Below are 18,606 nucleotides of genomic sequence, written 5' to 3'. Positions count from 1 at the left end.
AAAGATTTCACCTCTAATAATTGCTTTAGACTGGGGAATGCTGGGAATTGAAGTCCACACATCTTTAAATGGCCATGGTTGAAAAATACTGGTTTAAAATTTAATTTGACAGTTGGCTCTTGGTATGCCTCAAGCAGAATAGGAGTCTGCCTTGGTTCTCAAGGATATCCTTCAGATCTGAAGACTTTAAAAAAATATATTCAGAATGACTTTCTAAGCCCCCTTTACTAGCTGTAATGAAATGCATGGATGACCTTGAGGAAAAGGGAGGAAACAATCAGACAAGAGGCAAAGACCACAATCACTAAGTGGCCAAAGAAAGAAACTAAGCAACGACCCTCCCAAATGGAGCTAACAGTTAAATGGAGTTTGTACTTTCAGACTTTCAAGAGTCTGTTAATGTAGTCTTATAATAAAGCAGTTTTGGCTCATCTAATCGTGTTTCCTATCTGGTTTACCTGGGAGGTCTGACTTTCCTGTTGGGTTGCCCAACCTATGCAGATAAGAAATATGATATCTTCAAGAGCAGAGTTTCTGCATGGACATCTGGATTGTCTTCATTGAGATCCAGATGGTACCTGCTCTGCTGTTGTTTTTTAGAAGAGCCATGCAGAGCTGGCTCTTCACCCAGGCCTTTAGTGAGAGAGACTGGGACCCTTAACTTTTATATTATTATGCTTTATTGATTTTATTGTAATTCCTTTGATTGTTATGAGCCATCTAGAGTCGTTGACAGTTGGGCAGCATACAGGTGTAATAAATTATTATCACTAACATCAACATTTTTCTTTTTGTGCCTTCGAATCAGTAGTCTTGGTGTCTGCCTGGACGAATCCCTTCAGTTTTCTTGGCAAGATTTTCAGAGGTAGTTAGCCCTTGACTGCTTCCTAGAGCTGAGAGAGAATGACTGGCTCAAGGTTACGCAGCTGGTTTTGTACCAAAAATAGAACTGGAAATAATGGTTGCTTGGTTTCTAGCCTGGTACCTTAACCATTACAATTTCGATGGCCTGTTGTAGAATTACACTGTCATTCTCTGATGAGAAATGGCAGTAGCAATGACCAGAACATGGACAACAGAAGTAAATCAGGTAAGAGTAGCAAAAGAAGAATTAAGGATACAAGCAGATCATTTAGCATATGTCATACCATACAGATAGTCCTCAATTTACTATTGTAATTGAGACTAGAAATCCAGTCGTAAGTCATTATAGTGGTAAGTCAAGGCACCCCACAAGATCAGAAATCATTTTCCAGCTTTTTTGCGGCAGTCATTAAGCAAATGCCACAGTCATCAAGCAAACTCATTCATTTGAAAGAATGTTTTTGGCCAGAATTTTACAAAAAAGCCAGAAACTGGCAAAAAAAAAAAAAAAAAAACCATTGCGAATCACAATCACATGACTATGGAATATCGTGGCAGGTGGTAAAGCTGACCTGCCTGACATATGGTCATGTGACTGCTGCTGGTGTTTTAAGGGCCATAAAGGGCCATTTCACAGCCATTGTAACTTCACACAGTCTAAATTTATAAGCGGTCATATGTTGATTACTACCTATAAGTAAAATAATCAAGCAAGTATTCCTTCCAGGCTCATAACAAAGTCAAAGCAGCAGAACATACACATTTAGACCAATATAATATCATTCTAGTTGCAAGGACAATTTTTTTCACCAGAAGCCTTAGTTTTATGGCCCAGCACTGCTTATGAATGAAAGATGTTCTCTTATAATCATTTTCTTTAGGCTCAAACTCCTAAAAAACCCAACCTGCTTCTGGGTATTTTTAATAGTCATTGTACAATAGTATTGTATTCAATGTTGCGTGCCTCCCCATTTATGGTAAAATATTCTTCAGAATTATTCCACACTTTTTTATTTTTATGGTATTGCCAGAGTTTCTGAAATGCCTCCATGAAAATATGTGTTATTTAAATGCAAGGTCAGGCCACTTAACAGCTTTCAGGTATTCTGGATTATAAAACTTGATGGCAGTATAGCATTGGCCCAACAGAAGAGAATACCTGTAGCTCAGGGTTGAACTTTGAAATTCTTGGTGGTCCCTGAGCTTGGTTGTTTGCTTGTAGACATTTCATTACCAACCAGGCAACTTCATCAGTGCAAGGGAGTGTGTGGTTAGTTGTTCAAAAGAGACAATTTAAAAAAAAAATCTAAAAGTGACAATTAAAAAAAACCTGGAAGGAAACAGATTAGAGCGCATTCTCTCCAGCGGCCCACATTCAGATAAGCAGGGATCAGCAACAGACAAACAGCCAGGTGGAAAACTATACTCCAATCAAGGACCCATCAAGGACTACACCCCCACCAAAACTGTCAGTTTTCAGTTGTACAGGATTATACTACTTACAGGATTTCAGAAACACACCTACAGCTAATTTTGATGCAAACTTTTGTTCATGCTGATCAGTTGACTGATTGCTAAGATTGTTCCTCTAAATTTTCTTCCATGGCTTGACAAACTTCTTGAAAATGAGAATGTAGGGTGCAATCAAATGTTTCTTTGGTCAGATACATGGAACTGTCTGCAATTAATCCCCACCTAGGTGCCCATGTGTCCCATACGAAGGTGCTTTATACTGCATATTCTGTGGGTATCACCCACCACCCCAGCCCTGACAGCCTCTGGCCTGGGAATCAGGGGCATCTTGTATTTCCATCCTTTTAAATAAATAGCTAGTGGCGTCACCCCAGCTGTTGCTGACAACAGGAGAAATGCCAGCCAAGCAGGGGGCACAGGAATAGAAACGCTTGGAGCAATCCCACCCTCCAGAGATATGACGTGCCTGCTCTTGGAGGATGGGCAACGGGGGCTCACCTATCTCACCCACCCCTGCGGTGCTCTTCCTTGCCCCCAAGGATTACCCTTGCCAGGGAGCCATTGTCCCCAGAAGGAGGGTACAGTAGGGGGATTTCAACGAACAGAGCGACTTTTCAAAAAAAAGTTCTCAAATGCCTTTTGAATTCATACCTAGCGAGTTGAGTTCAGGTTTCCATGTCACTGAATTTCTGAAAGATTGCCAACCAGAATGTGGAGCAGCAGCATTCTGTTGCACCAGAGGGTAAGACTAGCCTCAATGGGTAGAGTGAGACATGCAGGGAAGCAGATGTTGGCTAACCTTTAGGAAAAACTCTATAAGACGAAAGCTGTTCAGTAATAGAGCAGACTTTCTTGGGAGGTAGAAATTTCCTACTCTGGAACTAGTTCAGCAGAAAGTGGATGCCATCTGGCCGTAATGCCTTAGCAACCAGTTTCCAGCAGTGAGCAAGTGTTAGTTTAGGTCATCTTAAAAATCATCTAAACCTGTGTTTCCCAACCTTGGGAATTTTAAGATGTGTGTGGAGGCACAACTTAAAGTTCCCAAGGTTGGAAAACACTTGGTTAGGTGATCTCCAAGATGCCTTCCACCTGAGTTTGCCTCCCAGCAATCTCTGTGCCCAGCGATATGATAAGCAAAAGGCCATCGGTGGTCTGTTTTGCTTCCTGGGTTTAGAACAACCAATGACCTTTTCTTTCCAGGGTCAGAGTGCAAATCAGCTCTCCCAAGAAACTGAAGGCAGGGAGATATCTGAGTTAGAAAAGACAGTCATGATTCTGCCTTCATAGTTGATGATAGGAATTGTAATTCTATACCTATAATGTATTAAGAATTCTGGCTGAAATTCCAACTTAAATCTCTTTAGAGGCGAAAAACTCAAAGGATTTGGATTAGAGAAATGCCAAATGTTTCATGTCGTTTTGATCCATCAGTGGTGTTGTGTTGTGAGGAACAGAACATGGTTTTTGAGCTATTTTTTGAGCTCCCATTCCTCCTGTGGGAGATGCCAAGGAGTCTTCCAAGTGTCCCATTTCAGCTGCCTTTCCTAAATTAGCAGCATTTGCATGTACTGTTATAACAATCTTCATGTAGCATTATTTAATCCTTGTATTTTTAATTGTTTTTGTATTTTTAATTGTTTTTATATTTCTGTTTTATTACATTGTAAACCGCCCAAAGTCACTTTGGATAGCGAGATGGATGGCATACAAATTTAATCAATAAAATAAAATAAGCCGCCTTTTTGGAAAATATATATAACAGTGATGGCGAACCTTTTAGAGACCGAGTGCCCAAACTGCAACCCAAAACCCAGTTATGCATCGTCGGGTGCCGGGTGGGCATGGCCCATTGGCTGGGTGTGGCCCATTGGGTGGGCGTGGCTGTGGTGGTAACGGCAGACTGGGTGGGACTAAAAAGTTCAATCAATCAATTCCAACTTTGCAAGATCTTTTTTTTCCCGTGAGAAGTTGAAATTGACTGATTGATTGAACCTTTTTTTTTTGTACACAGCGACGGAGGCCTAAAGCAAAAAGGTTTTATAAAACCCAGCTGAAGGACTAAGACTGGGGCAACAGCGCGTGTGCCCACAGAGAGGGCTCTGAGTGCCACCTCTGGCACCTGTGCCGTAGGTTCGCCACCACCGATATATAATATTGGCTTTTGAAAGCACTGTTGTATATATTTGTGGAACTGATGGGATTGTGAGTTTTTCCTGATTTTTCATTGAACTGATATTTCCATATGGGTCATTTGGGTCAAGTGGGAAATCCACATGTTAAGAAGCATTTACCGCTGTAGTGTATGTTGAGAAACACAGGTCTTCTCTTAATGGTAGAGGATGAAAGAGATAAATGCAGAACAAACAAGAAATACCCAAGGATTTGCTCTAGAGAGAAAATTCTGGATATTTCTTGTTCTTTCTGCATTTATCTGCAGTGAAAATCCATTGCTACACTCAGCTTTTCTGTGCCTGTTCCCAATGTGAGTGCAAACCAACAATACACCATTCCATTCTATCTTAAGCAAGTGATTTTCAGCAGAGACTAAAAAGTTGTGTCATTGGATCATCTCCACACATTTTAGGTATGCCAAGGAAATGTACTTGATCCCCGGGAATTCAATCTGCAAAGCGGGAAGTCCATCTGTTGTTTTTGAGGTGCACCATATGGCTGGCCCATCTATGCAGGTGTCTTAAATGGTCTCATCATTGCACCCGTAGGCTGATATATTTCTTTTCTTGGGGAATGACCATAAGGAACAATTTTGTGCATCCATTATTCATCAGCTCTTTTACACAAAACAAGCTTATCTTGTTAGCAAACTCAATTGCCCATCCAATCCTCTACAGCAGCTTTAAAACTTGGCAGCTTTAAGACTTGTGGACTTCAACTGGCTGGCTGGGGAATTCTGGGAGTTGAAGTCCACAAGTCTTAAAGTTGGATACTCCTGCTCTATACTATAGACCAGAGGTCCCCAACCTTTTGGGCACCAGGGACCAGTTTCATGGAGAAAGGTTTTTCCACAGACCGGAGAGTGCATGGTTTTGTGTGCTGCCTGCATCCCACGGATTGGGTTTTGCTTGTTTGTGTGGACCAGTTGCTGGCATGCGCTGCCCAGTACCGGTCCACAGACCGGGGGTTGGGGACCCCTGCTGTAGACCTTATGAGCAGAATTTCTTGTTCAGTTCTAAAATTCTCCTCTAGTTTTTCATTATGTTTATTCTCAAGTGACAGTAATCATGCATATAATTTGTAAAAACTGGAGGGGCGGGGTGCTGCTGCTGCAGACTCAGGTCCATAAGGTTCAATTGTAGTAATGTATTAGCCAAAGCACACTACTGTAATTCTTACTTTCTTCGACACTGATTTTAATCTAGCCATCTGGTAGCACTTTCCATTTCAGTTCCATTTTCTGGGTATGCCTGAAAGAGAGAGATTATGTACATGTGAAGGTGTACATGCACTTGTGCCCATGTTTTGCTTAAGCTGCAGCATTTTCCCTTTCAGCTATATCATTGACAAATGTTACATGAACACATGTAACATGATCCTTCGTGGTATTTCCCAGTATTCCAATCAGTCTCGTTTTATTTAATGACAACAATCCTAGAACTCAAAGAAATAGTTTCAGAGGAACAGTGTTGCTTTATCATCCAAATTTTATTTATCTATTTAAAACAATTCTGTATCGGTTTTCTTGCTTTTTTTAAAAAAATAATTGGTTTGTAAATTTCAAGCAATTGATGTACAGTAGTTTTTAAGCATGGCAAACCTGCTCAGGCACGAAACCTTATACCATTTCAGACAAACGGCTGTCCAGTTTCTTCTTAAAAACCTCCAATGTTGGAGCACTCACAATTTTTGGAGGCAAATCATTCCACTGATTAATTGTTCTAACTGTCAGGAAATTTCTCCTTAGTTCTAGGTAGCTTCTCTCCTTAATTAGTTTCCATCCATTGCTTCTTGTTCTGGCTTCAGGTGCTTTGGAGAATAGGTTAACACACACACCCTTCTTTATGGCAGCCCGTTAGATAGTGGAATATACTATCATATCACCCCTAGTCAGTGGTGGGATTCAAATATGTGAACAACCAGTTCTCTGTGTGGATGCCCCTTCCAGAAGTCCATTCTGGGCCTGGGCCAGAACTCAACAAAAAATTAGCTATCAGTTCTGCCAAACTGGTGCGAACCAGCTGAATCCCACCACTGCCCCTAGTCCCTCTTTTCATTAAACTAGACATACCCATTTCCTGCAATCATTCTTCGTATGTTTTAACTTCCAGTCTCTCAGTCATCTTTGTTGCTCTTCCTTGCTCTCTTTCTAGAGTCTCAACATCTTTTTTATATCTTGATGACCAAAACTGGATGCAATATTTCAAGTGTGGTCTTACCAAAGCATATGAAGTAGTATTGACACTTCACATGATCTTGATAATGTCCTTCTGTTAATGCAGATTAGAACTGCATTGGTTTTTTTGGCAGTTGCAGCACACTGCTGGCTCATATTTAAGTCATTGTCCACTAAGGACTCCAAAATTCCTCTCACAGTTATTACTATTGAGCTAGGTACCATCTTTTCTATACCTGTGTGTTTTGTTTTTCTTGCCTAAATGTACAACGTTACTTTTCTCATCATTGAATTTCATTTTGTTAGATAGGGTCCAATGTTCAAGTCTGTCAAGATCCTTCTGTAGCTTGAGCCTATCTTCTGGAGTATTGGCTATTCCTGCCAGCTTGTTGTCATCTGCAAATTTAATGAATTCTCCTTCTATTACCTCATCCAAATCATTGATGAAGATATTGAAGAGTACTGGGCCTAAGAGAGAGTCTTGGGGTATCCCACTGCATACTTCCCACCCTGTAGATTCAGTTCCATTAAGGACTACACATTGAATGCAGTTGGTCAGCCATCTGGTGGTGATGCTGTCTAACCCACATTTTTCTATCATATTAAGTAGTAGGTTGTGGTGTACTTTATCAAATTACTTACTGAAGTCCAAGTAAATTATATCTACAGAATTTTGCTGGTCCACTAATCTTGTCACTTTGTCAAAGAATGCAATAAGATTTGTCTGGCATGATTTATTTTTGACAAACCTAGGTTGGTTTTTTGTTATGACTTTGTTTGCCTCTACATGTTCGTATAGTCACTGCTTGATTATCTTTTCCAGAATCTTCTCAGGCATTGATGTCAGGCTGATAGGTCTGTAGTTTTCTGGTTCCATTTTTCTCCCTTTTTTGAAGATAGGAACTACATCAGCTCTTTTCCAGTCTTCTGATCATTCTCTGGTGCCCCAGGGTCTTTGAAAGATATGGTTCAGTGGTTCTGAGATCACTCAGATCATTTTGAATCCATTTTATAGAGCCGTAGTGGCACGCAGTGCCCTCTCTGTAGGCACATGCGCCATCGCCCCAGTCCTAGGCCTTCAGCTGGGTTTTATGAAACCTTTTTGCTTTAGGCCCCCGCTGCCGTGTGCAAAAAAGAAAGGTTCAATTAATCAATCAATTTCAACTTTTTGCGGGGGGAAAAAAGATCTCGCAAAATTGGAATTGATTGATTGAACTTTTTAGTCCCACCCAGTCTGTCGTTACCACCACAGCCATGCCCACCCAATGGGCCACGCTCACCCGGCATCCGACGATACATAAGTGGGTTTTGGGTTGCAGTTTGGGCACTCAGTCTCTAAAAGGTTCGCCATCACTGTTATAGAATTAAACTGAGGCTTGCAGACAGCACTGAATTCATTGGATCCATTTGTGGTGTCACTTTTTGCCCATAATCAAATAGCAGCTTTGCCTGTTCTCTTTTACCAAATCCGTATTCTGCATTGTTCATATTCACTCTCCGACATGTTTTCTCCCTTTCTGTCTTTAAAAAGGGTCAACCAGACATGTCCCCAAAAAGTCAAGGTGGCAATCTGGACTGCATGATTGAATGTGTGATGCACACAAAAAGTGTGGGCCCTTGTTCACATAGTCTTGATCTCCACCTTCACTTTTATTGTAGCATAATAGATATAAATAAAACATTACAAAGAAAAAGCAGAGCAACATCCCATATTTCAGATAATGTGCTCAGTCCCTTGCTAATTTGTAGTTTGAGACTAAGAGGTACAGAGTTATGATGGCTAATACTTTTATTATAGGTTTATAGTAATAGAATCTTGTGTGTCTGGATTTATTCCCCCCCCCCTGTTTTAGTCTCCATGAGAATTAGGGAGGGTTAGCTTTCTCAAATTACATTTCTGCCTGGGAGTCAAATTTCTCTTATCTGGCTGTTGTCTTCTTTGTAGCTCTTCCTCCTATTCCTCAAGGTTATTCCTATTTCCCATTACAGGAAGGGACTGTCTTTCTAATTAAATCTAGTCATTCCATGGGAGTCTTTGGGAGTATGATGATTGGGTAACAGAACGGCCAATCAAAGTAGACATTATAGAAGAAAGAGGAAATTGTGAAATGGGAACTTTTGAAGTGGAAGTGGAAGTGGAAGGAAAAGTCTGAGAAAGGTTCAGAATCTAGTCTAATATTTTAATTAGGTATATGCTTATGATTAAGCATATAGGTAGTCCTTACAGCCATAATGGAGCCTGCCCTTCATTGTCATCAGCCGTGATGGTTGTAAAATGGGTTGGTTAGGTGACCACTGGATGGGGGTGCATTAGAACTTCCGGTCATAGGTAGCCCCAAAGTAGGTCTGTCATAACTCTGAACAGTCACTAAGTGACTGTTGATAAGTTGAGGACTACCTGTACTTAAGTAGATAAAATCTACTTACCTTCACAACAGCCCTGTGAGATAGGCTGGACCAAGAAAGAGGGCTCAACTTAAAATCATCCAGGAAGCTTCTGTGACTGAGCAGGGACTAGATCCTGCATTTCCCTGCCCTTGGTCCTACATCTTGACCACTACAATGCACTAACTTCTCTCTTTTAGCATAGAAAATGCTTCCATCTGTCTAACAGGCAGAGTTAGAAATATATTTAGTGCAAGAGTAGGCCCAGACTGAGTGGAATCCATTGACTTTGATAAACCATTTCAATTTATTTAAGAAAAGACAATTTATCTCTTTGTTTAAGTCAGGGGTCTTCAAACTTGGTCAGGTACGCTGGCTGAGGAATTCTGGGAGTTGAAGTCCACAAGTCATAAAAGGGCCAAGTTTGAAGACCCCTGGTTTAAGTGTTAATCAAGGGCTGTGCTTTCCTGTATCTCTCCCATGTTCCCTGGACATAAAGAAATATAGGGGGTGGGGAAGAAAAGAGTGTCTAACCAGAACACAGCTTAGGGGAACAACAGGGCAAATGCTGTAGAGCCTGTAGAGTTCTCATTACTTCTCTGAATTGGTTTAAGACACCCATAATTAGAAGGATATTTGACCTGTGATGGAGAATCAAAGGAAACCAGTGCAATGAGGGCCTGTTTGGTTATGGGGCCCAGTTTGACCTATCTGTGTTAAATGGAAGGACCTTAGATCTGCAGATCTACATTGTCCTTGTCTCCCACGTACCCTATTTAATACATAACGCACTACCAGTGGAAGATTTATACCAGAAGAACACGGTGCAAGCAAAACAGGGCCTCTAGAGTGTTACTTCCCACCCACCCCCATCCCTGCCAGGGTCGAAATCTCTCTGCTGGATGGCAGATGGATGCCTCAATTACATCTTCGCCCCACTTGGACAGCTGTCGAAGGAGATTAAATACAGCTCTCATGGTGAACTTGTTTCCACCCGCTTCTTTTGATTTGTCTGTTTAATTTTTGCTTTTAAAATATTAAGTAGTGCTGAGTAACCTCACTTCAGCTCCATTTAGAAGGGGATTATTACAAGCCTGCCATGTGAGCCTTCGGGAGGGGGGGAAAAATTGCCTCCCACCTTGTTAGTTTGATACATGCATCCTGAAGGTGCTGTGCCCAGGCACCTTTGCATAATATCCCCAGCTTTTGCCCTGGAGGGAAGCCACAACAAGTCACAGCAGCCCAATTGAGTTGCATTCAGCATAATTTATTTAAAAGAATCTTCTCTGCCAGCCAGACTCTATCAGGCAGCAGATGCGGGGAGAAGACTGAATACATGTATGCACAATAGCAGAAAAATCTCTGTTTTACATTCTGAGCTGAACTTTGGGGAAAAATAATCCTCAGTTTGGTAACGCAGCTGAGTATTCACCAGAAGGACAGGCTGGCTTGTTCTTTTAACGCAGGGATGTCCAACCTTGGCAACTTGAAGACCTGCGGACTTCAACTCCCAGAATTCCCCAGCCTGCCACAAGTCTTAAAGTTGCCAAGGTTGGACAGCCTTGTTTTAAACATTGCCAACATCATTTATAGCACTTATTGACACATTGCACCATAATCACTAATCTCAAATCATAGACCAGCACTGTTGCTCTGTTATCTGGCGTGCGTTTTCAGTGAGTTTGATTTTAGCATGTACATTTCACTTTATGCTTCCATGTACTCCTCGGCTGATGCAACCCATCATTCCTGTGATACGTTCCTTGTGGCCTCTCTGCAGTCCTCCAAATGCGAATGCAGCATCGGAGGTCCCAAGAGCAGCTCTCCGAACGACACTTAATTCCAGGTGAGCCTCGTAAAAATCCAAGAGAATCAGATGGCAAACAAGATGCGGGAGGAGAGGAGAGGAGTGGATGCCTGGGAAAAGAATTGGCATCAACATCAGAATATTAATGTAGAATGCTTTCCTGACATGAAGGGAAAGCTGCACCCTTTGAATTTCTGCTTACTATAGGTAGTCCTTGACTTACAATCAGTTGCTTAGTAACTGTTCACAGTTTTGAAGGACATTCCTAGGGGCTACTTAACAACCCAGATTGGAAGTTATGATAGTCAGGCCTGCCCTCCCAGGAAACATGACCTAATTTAGGGCGCTTGCACACCAGGCTACATTTACGATTGTTTGCAACTGCCAACAGTTATGTGATCATGTTTTATGATGCTTTCGCTGAAAACTGCAGCTACTTTCAGTTTTTGGCAAAACTGCACCCACAGGGAACCTTTAATGATCATGGCATTTGCTTAGCAACTGCCACAAAAAAAAATCAAGTGGGTCACGTGATGATTCTGTTTTACAACCATCACGAGTTACAGCCATGATGAGCCAGTTCCATTACGGTCATAAGTAGAGGACTAGCTATATACTAACGAATTTCAGCAGAAAACAAAATCAGTAACACCACTGCTTGGATTCCTTGATTTCTGGGGAACACCCAAGAGAGAACTTCAGCTAACCCATTCAAGAGAATGTCCAGTCAATGCAAGTTTTGAAAAGTTACAATTCAACATTTGCTTTGATTTCTACAATGGAAGTGCCAAAATGTATCTCTCCTACCAAGAGCCATAACAACAGCTTGATCCAAAATGGCTAATAGCATAATGCTAAATGGATAGAAGGGTCTCCTTTTTGTCATGCATAATAAGGAATGTTTTTGACAAATGACATTTTAAAAGAGAAACCCCCAAACAATCAGTTCTGTGCCAGACAGCAGATTTTGCAATCAAATGGAATAAAATACTAAGCCTAAATAACATAGCCATTTTAAATAAATTGAGAATACAAGAGTGGCTTGGGTGAAAACATGTCAAAAGACTCAGCTGGGGTTGTGTCCAAATCTCTCCATTTTCTAAAAGGATTGGGCTACCCTGTATATGCTCCTAAATTTGGGAGAAGCGTAGTGATGGATGGCAGAACACTTCCTCTTAGGGCTCATCTGATTTTTTTTTTCCTTTTTACCCCTCCAGGGCTCAGCAAATCCCTCCCCACTTTCTCACAGCCTAGTGGGACACAAGGGCAGACCAGGGTGAGTATAAATGGGATTTAAGAATTTTAGCAGCATAAAACAATCACAGGGATTTTCCTGGCATGCTATTGGACAATCCACTTTCAAGAGTTGGGCTAGCCTTCAGTAAGAATGGCATCTAAGTCAGTGGTTCTCAACCTGTGGGTCGGGACCCCATTTGGGGTCGATTGACCATTTCATGGGGGTCGCCAAGCAAGGCTGTCCGCCATTTTTTTTGTCCGTCATTTTTTTTGTCCGCCATTTTTTTCCCCCTTTTCCGGCGGGTGCCTTACCTCCCTTGGGCTGGGCCAGCTGGTGGTCGGCCTGCTCCGTCTCTGCAGCTTGCGAGCTACGCCTCGGCCGGCGCAGGGGGCGGAACCATGCATGTGCGGCGCTCCCAGGCAGGGAAAGTCCTCGATTTGTGACCAGTTGGGTAGTCCTCGACTTACAACCAGTTTAGTCCTCAACTTACGACCGGTTGGGGTCGCGGTATTAAAAAGGTTGAGAACCACTGATCTAAGTAGAGATCCATGTTCTGCATCGGCCATAGCTGCTGGCTTACCTCAAAATGTACATAAGCTTTTCAAACTCTGTCTCCTTTCCCACCATCCCATCTTAGTGAACTGGATAGGGCTGATTTAGGCCATTGGTCCATCTTGCTAAATATGCTTATTTCTGCCTTTTCCAATAGAGTGCTTTCCAAATGCAATGAATAAGCACCCACAATTCCCACTTAACATGGAACAAAGTGAAGCCTCCAAGGGAAGTCGATTGTCCTGTAGTATCACTACTCTGAATTCCTAGTGTGATCAACAGTGCATTTCCAAAATCTAGGCAGAGAAAGATAGTTTATGATATCCATGGGTTGGAAACACATGTACTCTCCTATATCCAAAACTTATCTCATTAGGTTTCCAGCCGTGTTTATATTACCTATGATATTAGATCTGAACACCAAGTGTAATCTGAATCTCCTTCTTTTAAAGACATGCAGTGGCATCATCCAAATTTAAAATCCTACACAGAATCCCATCAATTCTACTTCTAAAATAGATAGCCATAGAAATAAATTTAGAGACTCATTGAGTTGTCTGATGAAGCAATATACCTGGCATACCTGTTTCATTCATAACATGACTTACTGAAATACACTTGTCTAAACATGGTTAGTACTCTGTTGAGGAGACCTTATACATGACTTTTTCATTGTCTTCTCTTGATTGTCCTAGTACAGTGTTTCCAAGGCTTGGCAATTTCCAAATGCTGAGGCTTCTATTCCCACAATTCTCCATTATTATTAAAGAAAATTCTGGAAATTGATATCTATATATTTGGAAGTTTCCAAGGTTGAGAGTGAATCAACCACAGGCACAGGCTAAACAGTTATTTCAGCTTAAAACTCCATGATTGAGATATATTACTGGACGGGAAGAGTTATACAGAGAGACTGAAGAAGCAGTTAGTAGTGATGACTATACAAGCCCGTTTGAGCTGTTGGGTCATCATTTCAGAGATATTTCTTTACCTCATTCCTTAACACCTTCAATGGCAAAGCTTCTAATGTTCTGGAAAAGTTCTTAAAAATTCAGGGAAATATTCAGAAACATATCTGCCTTGAAAGTAGCCCATGTTGAACAGTATAGCACAGTCAAACACCTGGAGTTGACCATAGCATTTTATGGTATTTGTATTATGTCATGAAATGTTTTGTAAAATTGGTCAAATTTTAATTCTATGGGAAACATAGATTCCGATTTTGGATGAATTCTGTAAGTTAGCCAATTTGAGGTACCTTGGTTCAAAAATTGTTGCCCTACAATGCGCTGTTTCACCCGATTAAAGTTTACAGACAAGAGAGTTTTAGTAATATGTAAATTGACTGGATATATTAGCTGTGTCGGTGATGTTTTTCCCTTATTTCTCACAGGCCAATGAGACTGCCAAGGTCAAGGTTTCACCCCGGCCTCACAAGACCAACTCTGCTAAGGGCCAACTGGCTGAAGGTAGGGGAAAACGCCAGGTTGCAAACATCTGTGCCAATCCCATGTCATTATCTGAAAATTAAGATGTTGGGTTTGTATAACATAGGGTTATACAGTGGTACGGGTACCACCTGTGGTACATTGGCACCTGGCAGGTGGTACGCGACCATCCTAGAAAAGTGGTAGCAGGGGAGGGGAATGAGCTGAACCGGTGGCAGCACCACACAAGCCTGAGCGGGAGATGGCTAGAGCTGCAGGGCTGTCAGGGCTCCAGGAAGCGCCAGGATCAGCACCAGGCTCCAGCTGGAGCTCGGCACTGATCCTGGTGCTTCTGCTGAGCTCTGAAGAAGCACCAATCAGCTGGAAAGCAGCACTAATCCTGGTGCTTCTGCTGAGCCCAGAAGAAGCGCCGATCAGCTGGAATGTTGCAGCATCTCCAGGGTCTTGTGATTTACATTCAGATGCTTGGCAACTGATTCATATTTATGACGGTCACAGTGTCTCAGGGTCATGTGAAGTGACCAAAACCTGCTGCAACCACCCAGCAGACGGGGGGAATAAAAACTAAACACCCCCCCACCCCACCCCCCACTGCCAATCCTCAACAGAAATGCTCACAACAATGAAAACCTCAGACAGGAGGAAGAGCGCAACTGGGTGGGCAGGCAGGTGTCTTGCTCGGCTGTGGCTTGGGGGCACTTTTTTCAGTGCCATTGTAACTTTGAACAGTCACTAAGCGAACTGTTGTAAGTCGAGGACTACCTGTACTTTATCACTTTTTCCCTTTTTTTTTGGTCATCAAGTTTTTGACACCTTGCTAGGCGACTGGTGGTACTCAAATGTTGCCATATCTTAAAAGTAGTACAATGGTTGAAAAGGATGAAAAGCCCTGGTATAACATACTAGATAAGGCTTGCCATGGGTTGAGTAGTTTCTGGAATGGTGTGTTGTGGGAACACAACTATTATCTTAACATGTTGTGTGATTCAGGCCAGAATATTAAGCCATGATACTGGTTTTTTTAGGCATAGTATATTATGTGAGCAAGGCACCTATGTTTTGTCAATACAGAGTAAGAGTATTTGGTGCAAACTCAAGCAAATAGTCTTAAAACCCTGATACAAGATCCAGATCCTCTTGAGGAATCCATTTTTCACCTACCTATCTTCAGAATCCTGCCAGATCCCCCTTTTCCTTTTTTAAAAATCTATTTCCAGGAGGGAATCGTGTTTTGATCTCTCACATTTCCCCATAGTTCTAAGTGGAATATTTGTGTTTTAATAGTAAGTATAGGGATGAAAATTATGGGGATGGGAGCAGGGCACTCTAGTACCAAATTTTGAGCTGCACTGGCAACATTTATAAAAGTCAGAGGGTGGGCAACCTATTTTCATAAAAGTACTTTCCTACTTTATTTCTGTTTTCAAACCCTTTTTGCAATTAGTGATTTGGGGGTCCTATTTCCCCAGTCGCTTTTGTTTCCAAGAATTGTTTTTTATAGTGCCCCATCTTTCTAGCTTCCACTTGCTGTGCTGCTGGATATCATAGCTCTGGGAAACATTTAGGCAGGCAAGACCAATTCTCAGCACAGCCCTGTTCAAATAAATACATACACAGTTATAAATAAATAACGGGGAGAGAGATTTAGAAAAGAAAGAGTTTTGCTCTTAAATTTTGTAGGGAAAAAACCCCTCTTCTTCCACAGAGTTCTCTATGCTCTCCTCCAAAGAGGTGTTACCCTTTCAAAGAATGAGGTTAAGATGATGTAGCAGGCTTTTTGGACTCGGAATTATCTTCATGTTTTCCACTCCTGACTCCCTAATGGGGAAAATGAAAAGACCTCCCATTCTCCAGGCTCAGTGATATATTCTGATAATCTTCTCCCCCAAGAGAAAAAGTGTTCTGCCTTAAGGGGTGGGTAACAGGTGCTATAGGAAACCCACCCCTTATGCAGTACCTCTTTCCCCCTGCATATTCACTCTCCTTCACTTTCTAATTTGAACTATCTTAGACATCTGGGTGTAGCTTGGGAAAAATAAACTCACTTTTCTGGAAAACAGGTTATTTTTTTCCCCTTAAGTTCTGAATTTAAACCAAAATCAAGATTTAGAATGTTCATTTTAAGCCAGTCTTTTTTGCAGACCAATCTGTCCCACCTGGTTAATGTTGAGGGGAAAAAATTGGAGAAGAAGCTTCTTTGTGCACAATCTTGAATTCCTAAATGAGAGGCAGGATGGAACCTCCATCTATGCATGAATAAGTTCATCTGTGTTTCTAGCTACAGGTAGTCCTCGACTTATGTCTACAATTAAGCCCAACATTTCTGTCACTAAGCAAGGCAGTTGTTAAGTGAGTTGTGCATTTTATGAGCCTTTTTGCCACAGCTGTTAAGTAAATTGCTGCAGTTGTTAAGTAAATCATGTGGTTATTAAGGAAATCTAGCTTCCCCCATTGACTTCACTTGTCAGAAACCAATTGCGAAGGTCGCAAACGACAATCACATGAACTTGGGATGCTGCAACTGTCATAAATACATGTTGGGTGCCAACGGCCAAATTTTGATCATGTGACTGTGGGGATGCTGTGACGGTTGTAAAAGTAAGTCCCTTTTTTGCACTTCCATTGTCACTTTGGTTACTAAACTAATGGTTGTTAAGTCGAGGACTACCTGTACTCAGAATAATCCCCAGGGCAGTGGTGGCCAACCTATGGCACGGGTGCCAGAGGTGGCACTCGGAGCCCTCTCTGTGGACACGCGGGCCATTGCCCCAGCCCCGCCTCCCCTCGCAACCCCCTCCTCACCAGCAGCCTGCTTGGAGGAGAGGCTCCCCCAGGTGTGGCCCACGCAGAGCAGCGCATCCAAGCACATGGCAGCTGGGCAGCAGGGGCAAGACTCCACCCTTGCGCCCCATCACGTGCAGATGATGCTGCAGGCAGAGGGCGTGGCTGTCATGGCGCTGCAAGGCTGCCTGGGTAATCTGTGGTGAGTGGCCCTGCGGGCGGGCGGAGCGGGGGGCGGAGCGGGGCCGGGCCAGTTTTTGGGCACTTGGTCTCTAAAAGGTTCGCCATCACTACCCCAGGGGATGATTAAACCCTTTGTAACTATTGGTGCTCATCTTGTTGTGGATGCAGGCTTCTACGAGGTAAAACTCCCCTCTGATCTGGCCAGATTGTTCTTATTTCACTTCATTTGCTTTCCCCGAACGATGAATTCCCTCTGGTCCTCCATTTCAGTGTCTCGAGGGGACCGTTCCGAGTTGCAGGAAAAAAAGGCTCGCTTGGCCGAAGACTTGAGCGAGAAGATCTTGCACCGTCCTGGGCCGCTTGAGTTGGTGAAGAAAAATATTCTCCCCTTGGATCCTGGTATCAAGGATGTTGTGGCAGGTAATGACATGGTTAATAGCGCTTCAGAAGGGGGCGAGAACACAGCCTCATGCAAGCTTCTTTCTTTCGTAGCTGCTCTCAGTTGTATGGGGAAAAGCATATTTAAAATAGTAAAAACAGGGGATGTAAAGATGTGAGATGTCTGGAACTATAATCTTGTGATTGAAGAAAGCTTCAAATGTACCAATGAGTCTCAGTTACAGATAGTCCTTAGCTTACAACCATTCATTTAGCAACCGTTTGAAGTTGGAACAGCACTGAAAAAAGTGATTTATGACTAGTCCTTGCACTTACAACTCGCAGCATCATGTGATCAAAATTTGGGTGGTTGGCAACTAGCATGTATTAACAAGGGTGGTAGCATCCCTGGGTCGTGGGACCACCATTTGCGACCTTCCCAGCTGGCTTCCAGCAATCAAAATCAATAGAGCAGGGGTAGGCAACTTTGGCTCTTTTATGACTCGTGGACTTCAACTCCCAGAATTCCTGAGCCAGCCATGCTTGAGGGGAAAGGGAGAGGTTTTCAAGCTGAGCCATGCTGGCTCAGGAATTCTGGGAGTTGAAGTCCACAAGTCATAAAAGAGCCAAGGTTGCCTACTCCTGCAATAGGGGAAGCTGGATTTATTTAACAAACACAGGATTCATTTTACAACTGCAGTGATTTGCTTAACAACCATGGCAAAAATAAGTTCATGCAATTGGGCACAATTCACTTAACAATTGCAACAAAAATTCTGGTGCCAATTGTGGTCATAAGTCAAGGACTTCTTCTACTATGGCCCAAAATGAGTTCTGATGACTGTGAGCTCTCCAAAACCAGAAATTGATTAGACATTTATGAGGTAGATGAATCAATCATCAAGCTCAATATAAGATAATTTTATATAGAATGAGATTAAAAAAAGGAACAGATTTTTAGATTTTTAGATTTTATTAAATTTATACCCCGCCCTTCTCCCGGAGGACTCAGGGCGGCTTACAGCCAGTTTAAAACAATGATACAATACAAAATTTAAAAAGATTAAAAATAACTATTTAAATTTGGCCGCTTCTACTAAAAATTTAATTTAAAACCCCTTTAAAATACCCCTAGGCCAGTCCTGCCTGC

At 42.2% G+C, this 18,606-nt stretch overlaps 1 protein-coding gene across 1 annotated transcript in view; it reads left to right on the top strand.

Annotated features, from left to right (window-relative positions):
- The first annotated feature begins 1,038 nt into the window (after positions 1 to 1,038).
- MAMSTR (MEF2 activating motif and SAP domain containing transcriptional regulator) overlaps positions 1,039 to 18,606 on the top strand; it is a 43,096-nt gene continuing 25,528 nt past the window's right edge. Inside the window, exons 1-5 of the mRNA XM_015810928.1 lie at positions 1,039 to 1,090; positions 10,851 to 10,916; positions 12,095 to 12,153; positions 14,060 to 14,135; positions 17,349 to 17,498. Of these exons, the coding sequence (XP_015666414.1) occupies positions 1,039 to 1,090; positions 10,851 to 10,916; positions 12,095 to 12,153; positions 14,060 to 14,135; positions 17,349 to 17,498 (403 nt within the window). The remainder of the gene's footprint in view (positions 1,091 to 10,850; positions 10,917 to 12,094; positions 12,154 to 14,059; positions 14,136 to 17,348; positions 17,499 to 18,606) is intronic.

Source organism: Protobothrops mucrosquamatus, unplaced genomic scaffold (assembly GCF_001527695.2).
Source record: "Protobothrops mucrosquamatus isolate PMUCROS unplaced genomic scaffold, P.Mucros_1.0 scaffold25, whole genome shotgun sequence".
NCBI classification, from domain to species: Eukaryota; Metazoa; Chordata; class Lepidosauria; order Squamata; family Viperidae; genus Protobothrops; species Protobothrops mucrosquamatus.
This window is presented reverse-complemented; position numbering and strand designations above follow the sequence as displayed.